The sequence below is a fragment of the Rhagoletis zephyria genome, unplaced genomic scaffold (genome assembly GCF_001687245.7).
Source record: "Rhagoletis zephyria isolate East Lansing unplaced genomic scaffold, Rhagoletis_zephyria_1.1 Rzeph_scaffold_00503, whole genome shotgun sequence".
Taxonomy (NCBI): Eukaryota; Metazoa; Arthropoda; class Insecta; order Diptera; family Tephritidae; genus Rhagoletis; species Rhagoletis zephyria.
Window position 1 is genome coordinate 99601 of NW_016157587.1, and position 9340 is coordinate 108940.

Here is a 9340-nt window from a genome sequence, read left to right on the forward strand (position 1 = left end):
TTTTTTTTTTGTATTATTTTTGTTTTATATTTTGTTTGGAATTTTTGTTTTTGTCACTTGCCAAACAACAAAATTGTTGATTGCTGAAGTCATCATGGGCATCAAGTTTCAAATGTATGTATTGACTATAATAATATTTAAAATAACGATTAAACATACATAATTTATAAAACATAAATTGTATTTAATTCAAATAAATAAGTACATGTAATTTTATTATATGTCGTCATCTTCAATACAATAGGTCCTGTCTAATGTGTTTTCGGAAAGGTGCTTTTTTAGATATGTTCATATTTCGTTAGTTGACTCTCAATTACACCGTTATTCCAGAATTGAAAGCCATATCGTAGAAACAGCTCTGTAGATATTTCCTTTCTGAATTTTAAGTTTTTTGCATTTGTAAAATCAGAAATTTCACAAATAGGACTTCTTGCGTTGATATAACGCATATCCTATTATAAATAGTTTATTTTCTCCAATCGCTTTTCGTCGGTATCAGCTTGTTAGTTTATGGCTATACAGTCTTCCCAACTTAAACCTATAATTAATGATTGCAAAACCTTAAACAAACAAGCGTTCAATACTAAAAACTGCGGCAGTTCACTGACGAATGATAGATTTATTATACCCTTATAAATCATTATGACATTTATCACTTCTTTCTCTAACCATCGCTTTCTATTGGCAATTGCTAATTTGCATATAAATATAAAATAAATCAAAATCGTTAACAATGTCAGTCAATATGTGCGAGCGAGCATTCGCTGCTATCATAGCGCCGCTTTATGATTAACGAAAAAAAAAAAAAATTGCGTCAATGGCCTTGTTACTACCCAACTCGTCGAATGATCGCTGCCGCCAGTCTCGTGCCTGTCGAAAGGTCAGCTGCTGTCAAAAATTTCCAATAAATAAACATAACGATGCCAATTTGTTGATAGCTATTTTCGTGCGCGCGAATTAGGCCCTCCATATGCAATTTCATTTCATTTCTTTCATTTTTTTTTTGCCACGCCAATGTGTGTAACATAAATGGCATTCTAATAAACAAACGCCGGCGCCAAGTGCCGCATTTCAATGCCAAAAATTAATAAGCAAATGGCTATACAAACTCATAACTCATATTTGTCTAAAGCAAATTATCACCGATCAGTTTTGCATAAATGCCTTTGGAAATTTTGTTGTAATGCGCTGCGGCTTTGTGATTCAACCATTGAAAAAATCAAAAACAAAAAACAAAAACAAAAAACGATTGAGAGAGTTAGTGAGCGCTACAAAAGCTCAGCAGCGACATCGTTCAAAGTTTATTAACATTTAAGGAAAAATTTGTTTATATTCAAAGTACATAATCGATATTTTCTTGTTTTATTTTTTCGGTCGTTTTTGTGTTGTTTGCTGATGACAAACACAAACGCGTTTTATTTTTATTTAATCACCTGTTTGACACATTGCTGGGGCGTTAGAATTGGCTGTTATTGAGGTGAATCTTTTGTTGACTTACTTGTTGATGGGTTGTGCAAATTTACAAGTACGACTACGCTAATTTAAAATGTAACTGGCTGTGCTTGAGACTCACGCGATAACCGTGCAGCGGGCTGACTGACGATTAATTATAATTTATCAATATTTAGAATAGAAATTTTGAATATGAATTGAAGATTCCGCGTTGACCCTAAGCTTTCTTAAACTCCATGAGTAGCTAAATGAAGTAGCACGAGTGCATTCTTGATTGAAATCGTTTATATTTTAGTAGGGATATGGCCTTATTCATAAAAAATAAAGTAGGTTTAAAAAGCTTTATAAATTGACGGGTGCATACATTTTTCAGTGCAAGGAATATCTGTAGGCATTTACTTATAGCAAGTCTAAAAATGTGTTGTTTGGGTACTTTGTTTATGTGCATTAGGGGGGTCAAAAAAAAGGTGAAGTCAGTATTTGAATGCCTCATCCCTAAAATTTTTCTATACCGAAAAAATTTATACCTATTTCGAAATAAAAAAAAATGTATTTTATATTGGGAAAAACTATTTTTCGTAGAAATGTCAAAGAATTCTTGATGATCAATATTTTTCGATCGAAAAACTCTGTTTCTCTTTTGGAGACTTCCTAAAATAATACCCAATTGTTTATTTAACCATTTTTTAATAGTAACTAATTTTTATAGGTCCCCGAAAAACCGCAAAAAACTCCAACAATTCCGATTTTTCCCCCCCCACATATATTTTTGAACCACCCTAATGTGCATGCATACGTACACACAAACAAATGTATATGTACACACGTAATTAAGTATTCTTTAATGTCTCCCACTTTACCAAATTTGGCAAGCTTGGCTAAATGACCCTGCTAAATTTATTGCCGGCGGTTGATCTTTTGATGATTTACTATATATAAATAGAGACAATTCAATATTTTTGTGTGTTGTATTTATATTTGCGCATTTTCATATGAAAAAGTCACTGGCCTCCCTTTTCGCCTCCTATAATTGGGTCATCATATGTGCTAATTAAACATAAAAAAAAATTCGCTTACACTTATTGATGATACTCATTCAATGAGAAAGCTCTTTTGAAACATTTCTATTTTTCACTCAATTCGTTTGTATTCATTGCATTCATTCAAATGCAAGGTGCGGATGTAGGGTTGTTTCGAATAGTTATGGAATATTGTAATGTTGTGGCCACAGCTGCTTTTAAAGCCAACCACTGAAAATGAGTAAAATAATTCCGAAAAATTTGTACAGCTTTTTCAGTTATGAAATTTTCTGTTTTAGTCCAACCTGACGATATTCGTAAGTGCAAGAAAAACTGCATTTTTCAAATATGAAAATATGATTCCTTACAAATTGCCTGGCATCTATATATATATATATATATGATTTGTTGACCGGCGGCAGCGGAAAAATTAAAAATATATTATTCTTGCCGAGTTTCGTCAGACGAACTTCGTCGACGCTTTGGTTGTTTGCAAACTCATATACTGCAGGGTGTTTTAATTTTGGCAGCGAACATTCTTCCGACGAATTTCTCAGAGCGATTTGTTTCTATTTATTCTTTATTAGAATTTGTTCAAAAATATATTCCAAGCTTTTTGCGTTTCATTTCAAAACTGTTACTTTCCTCAACATTATTTTGCCGGTAGTTGATATGCTCTGAGTGCAGTTACTCAGCCTCGTACACGTATTTCGTGTGATCGTTTAGTCATTCATTCGTTATCAATTGTCAATTGTAATAAAAATTAAATTTCTTTTCCTCTTGCAATGCTCAATTGATGTACCTACAGTAAATAAAAAAAAAAGTTCTTATCAGCACACAACTCATTCACAACACCGATCATGTTTATTGAACGATCAAACATTCGGAGGAGGAGAAGCTCGGCCAAACACTAACATACTGTGTATTTATTATAATTAAACATTGTCACCCGCTCCTTTCCCTTTCTATGCCCGCTCTGATGCAGTATTTTATTCTCAGACCCAGTCAAACTTGCACAAAAATAAAAATTCTCATAGCGTTTCTCGTTGCAACACGCCACTTTGAAACTGCTTATATACAGTGATGGAAAAATAAATAGGGGCAGGACATTTTTTTTAAATTTCACCTATTTTTCTTTCGTTTATTTAATATTTATATTTTTTTTTTTATAAAATTATAGCTCATTATCTAACAAAAACTATATAAATTCACATTTCAAACTTTGTGCTAAAATTATAAAAATTCTGCAAAACTTTTTTGAGTATTTAGTTTTCTAGCCCATTAAATTTTGGTATAATGAAGTGTAAGTTTTAAGTTGCTGAAAAATCGTGTTGATTTTTGGATTTTTTTTTACGCTTTTAATTCCATACAAAGTATGTTCGACAGTATGGAAAAAAGTAATACGTTCAAAATAAAAATGATCAAGCGACTTCTTAGGAAGTTCAAACTTGTACTTTATTCTACCGAAATTTAGTGGGTTATAAAACTGCTACTCAAAAAAATTGCAAAGTTTAAAATTTAGATGCAAGTTTGCAGAATTTTTGTAATTTTTGCACAAAGTTTGAAATATGAATTTATAAGGTTTTTGTTAGATAATAAACTATACTTTTATAAAAAAAAAATAATAAAAATTAAATAAACAAATGAAAAATTAGAACAATTTGTTGAAATGTCGTGTCTCTATTTATTTTTCCACCACTGTATGCATCTCTGTATGTATGTATCTCATTCAAGCATTCCTGTCTCGTTACATTACACTTGTTTTGGGCACTTAGCCCTACATAACACCGCCGACAACCAACCGCCCGTCATACATACATATGTATCTAGTACAGAACACATGTCTGCCAAACTGTTCGTACGCCGTACGCCTGCCGCTTTGTATATTTTACCGCCACTCGCTGTTCAAAAGCAAAACAACAAATTCTAAAACTAAGAAGAAAAAAATTGCAAATCAAGCAAAATTTTTCCGCACATCTGCCTGCCGCCAGCCACTTGATGCCCCTTGCCATCGGCGTTATCGCCGCCAGTACGTCCCTTTGCATTGTCTATGTATTTAGTTGGCGCTGCTCACAACTTTCGCTTGACCGCTTGGCTGTTTTGTCAGTATGCCATCGCGTCTCTCCGCCTGTCTGCCGATAATTTTTCATTATTTTGCACTACAGCAAAATTACGATTTTTATTAGGCGCTCATTAGCATTTCTTATAGCTCAGTACAAATCGTGCCTCAAGCAGCGACTGTTGCATTTAGCATTCGAGAGTAGAGCAAAATTGGCGGGGGGGCTTGATTTTAGCTGATTAGGCTACCGTTAATATGGCGTGTTGTGTTGTGCATTTTAAAGCTGAGAAGTGATAAGAAAGCTATTAAAATATTTTCTATAAAATTTTATTTGAATTATCAAATGCAAACTAAATTACCAAGTCATAGTGATTTCCTTTTCAAAGCATGTATGTACTTATATGCAATAGCGCCGAAAATAGCTTGGAAATAATTGAAACAAATATGCCTATGTTGCAGAAATTATTCTACGGAATATCTACATAGAGTGCTGTTTCTATTTGTGTCTCGTTAATATGTATGCATACATATATGCATCCCGTTATGAGCATAGCGAGAGGATGCTATGCTCCGTGTATACATATATGAATACTTGGCGAGTGCAAGTTGCTAACTAATATGTGCTGGAAATATTCCATTCGGCTGGGACGTGAATCGAATGCTGCTATGAATCTAAAATCCTGCATCTCTAATCTACTTATTTAGTAGGTATACACGCCGTTGATATGGTTGTTGAAACACAAATTTTCTTGATTCATTTTGGAAGGAATTTCCGTCATCCTTTGTAAATTTTGGTTTGGAATTTTCTTATCAACTTGATTTAATGTTTCCTACTAGGGAAGAAAGTAATACAACTTTTGCATTCTCATCGGTCAATTAATTACGTTCATAATTATAAGTATGAGTTTTCGAAAAACTGGAAAAATGTGGTTTTGAGATGTAGGATACCAAACCACAGTGCGGTAAGCTGGAGGAAAACTAGAACGTGGCTTTTAAGGGATTCGATGAGTTCCGCGATTTTAATGGAGAACCTTCCGATGAGTTCAAAAAGTCAAAATATGAATTTGGTGGAGATCGAACTTCAGACACGCCCACCACACATAAAAATCTTTGAGTGATAAAAACATCCAAAAAATCGTAATGAAAAATTCTTTTATTTGAATTCTGGACAACGCTGAAAAAGTGTAATTACTTCTATAAATGCAGGCCCATGCAGCTAATATTTCTGCCAAATAAAAATCCGAAATGATTTTTAGTGTTTTTTTTTTTTTTTTAATCTCCACTAAAGTTGTGTTTCTCTATTTTACGTTGATTTTTATTTGACTTTGATTCTATGTGATCAGAGAGGTGCCCTTACTTTTTAACATTGTCAGATCAGAAATATTCCGTGCTTTTTCAAATTGGTTCAGATTAAAAATGGGTTTAATGAATGTTACTTTGACAGCTTATAACTCCCATATTTTTCATTATTTTTACCTAAAATTGTAAATGTTTCTTAGTTAGACCTTTGTCAATTAAACCCTTTACTCAGATTTCGTGTTTTGTAACTTTTCATATTGGTATTTTTGGCCGAACTCGCGACACTGTGCATTCACACCTCGCAAGGATAACAGAGGGTAGATTTCTTGACCTCCTATACGATATAAACCAAACGATATGCGCCCCGCTAAGAGTATTGATGATGCTCTTAAAATTGATCGAAGACTGGCTGACCTACTTTTAATGTGTAACATAATATATATGTGCGTGCGGTAAACTGGACGAAAATTATGTCTGACCCGGACTGTATTATATACGCCGAGTCTATTAACTGGGCATCGATGAACGAACGAGTCACCGGCAGATGGACATCGAATTACTGATATTTTCTTACTTGTGGATTTCTTGAGTGTGAAGATTAGGCATAGTGGGAATTTATGAAATCTCTCGTGTACACCTGTTCGTATGTGAAGAAATGATGTAAGGCTGCTGTTTACTCGTACCACTGTTCCGCAAGCTTGCCCGCCAAAATACCATTAATTAATTCAAGTCAACCGTTTAACTGCTTTTATTTTATAGCGCGACCATATTTTATTTCTAAACTCTCGGGAATGTGTTGATACATACCACAGCGCAAAAAGAGTTCACGGCATCATGTAATTGCGAATTTCCCCTTGCCTCCGTCACTTTTGCTATGCTTCAAATATTTATTGCGGCTACCATTTCGGGTGTGTCTTTTCAATTATTTTATACATTTCTTTGGCAACTGAATGACTTTGTGTGTTTAACTCAAATGAAAATGAAAAAAAAGCTCTTCAATTTGTTTTCAAAACAAACCAAATCAAAACAAAATAAGGCAGAGAGCGAAGAGCAGCAGACAACCAGATTAACGCAAGAAAAAAATAAAATAAAATAAAAAGAAAACTTCACAAAAGTCAAGTCAGCTGTCCAAGTAGAAGAAGACGCAAAGAGCGTATTCAGCAATTCAGCGCATGCTGTGTCAATTTACTACAGGAGTCTCTCTGCCAACGGAACCTTACAAAAGGAAAAAAAATAGAACACTTCCTGCTTCAAAACTGCATTGCATTATACGCGTCAACTCTTTATCCTCATCAACAATTAGCCGCCAGCACGTTCCTTGTTGTTGTCGCTCATACATACATATCTACATTTGCAACTCATGCAATTTAAATGATTTTAGCTCATATTGTGCATCGATTGTTATTTTTTCACAACTACAGTCAAATTTTAATAATTACAACGCTTTTTATTCAAATCTTCTTTAGCTTTGATCGTTCATCGCGACGTCGCAAGGAACGCTCCAAACGTTCACACCGTAAGTCACCCACATCGGGTAGGCGTGCCCATAAATATCGTTACAGAGATGAGACCTCCAATTCGAGCTCACGCCGGCGCCATCGGGACCGTGCCAAGGGCGCTGATGAGCGTGATGCGGGGCGTAATAATCGGCGCTCACATTCTAAGGTAAAAACTTTTCATATTATATGCAGGGACAAAAACAAAAAAAAAAAAACTAATGATAATAATAATCGAAAGAACCGAACAGCTAATCATAATTACATAATGTAATTAAATACATACATAAATTTTTGTGTAAATTACTTTAAAACTTTGGGACAGTACAAAAACGTAAATTATAAACTCTTGAATTAAAAATTGTATGTACTTGCGTACATATTTTTGCAAGTTTTGTATTACAAAAAAAAAAAAACACAAAAATGGCAAGAAATACGTATAGAGTATTTTTTTTTTTTTACTAAAAAAAGTAGTAAATTTACTAATTTGGTTATTTTATTTTTTATTACTATACTATTCTATATATCGTATAGGTTTTACTTTACATTATGCTTATGTATGAAACAGTTAACGTACATATGTATGCACATTTTTATATATTTATAACTTTTCAAATAAGGATTGCATAGCTTTAATTTGAACTTTAATTGAAATTTCATAGTTATCTAACTTAACTTGCTTTGAGGCGCGTAAAATTGTGTTCTCCTAACACTGTTTCATCATCACTTGAAATTTTGATTCTTATTTACATTTAAAATTAAGTGGTTAAATTACAGAGAGAGAAATGTTGAAATTTTGATACACTAATTAAATTTAAGTGGGTCCCGAAATGGAAGCTGGAAATCGAGAGCGTGTCAAGTCAGACGTGTACGGGGATTACTGGAACTTTTCAATTCCCTATTCCCCTGCTATTGTAAAAAAGTTCCTTTTATTTTGAACCTGACAGGGTTTTAACATCAATTGTCTTATATTTGGAGCTGAGAACATATCTTCACGTCATAATTTGATTGAATTCACTTGTCGAAAGCGTTAGTGGTTCATAAGCTAATACTAGAAATATTGACAGCACTGATCCCCAACTGAGGTTCAAGTTTCTTGGAAATTTATGATATTTGCCTTTGGGTTTCATATGCCAACACATACATACATATAAGAAAATGTCTGCTATAAGCTGGTCAAAACGCTGTACCTGTACTCTTTAGTCAAATTTCCACCAGGCATTGAGATGTCAAAAATTACGAAAAATTGCCTAACGGTTGCATGAGAAAGCAGACCTTTTGGTTTTTTACTTTTAACGTAGTTATACCGCTTTTTTAATGCTCAAATTTGACATACAATTCTTTTGTCGTTAAATGCCTAGTGGAAATCGGGCATAAATAATTTTTAAATGCTTCAATTTTTACATTAACATTTTTTGTCGTTTAATGCCTAGTGGAAATCCGGCATTAGGGATTTTTAAAAGTTTCATTTCAATTTGTTGACACGATCGTCAATATGGTGTCAACTTGTGATGAAGCGATTTGATTAACAGCGTTTTTATGCCGAATTTCCACGTGGCATTTAAATTACAAAAAATTGTCATTTATAAAATGTTTGTGCAAGTAGTAATTAAAACTATTATTACTAACGTAATGCAATCTTTTTAATGTTCAATTTTGTCAAAGAAAATTTTTCCGTCATCTAAATAATGGCCAGTAGAAATACGTCATTACGAATAATATAAACAATTTTATCAAGCATCCATGTCCCATATCGTTTTGAGATTGTCAGTCCTTTACTCAGTCGCAGGAGTCACATATCTGATATTTGATCAAATTTTTGTAATGTAGATTGGTTCGAAATTTCTTTAAGAAACCTATTATTCCGAGGCTAGAGCCTTGCTTTCAGAGTTGTTCCTCAAAAGTTCCTGTTAAAAATAAATATTTTTTGTATCGTGTTTCCACTCGGCATTGATGTGAATGACAAGTAATATATCCCATAAAAAATGCATGAGATAACGTACTAAACGACTAGA

At 33.4% G+C, this 9340-nt stretch overlaps 1 protein-coding gene across 1 annotated transcript in view; it reads left to right on the forward strand.

The window, feature by feature from the left end:
• Positions 1–9340, forward strand: part of Doa (CDC like kinase darkener of apricot) — a 117716-nt gene that overhangs the window by 48397 nt on the left and 59979 nt on the right. The window contains exon 5 of the mRNA XM_017612130.1: positions 7296–7494. Coding sequence (XP_017467619.1) covers positions 7296–7494 — 199 coding nt within the window. The remainder of the gene's footprint in view (positions 1–7295; positions 7495–9340) is intronic.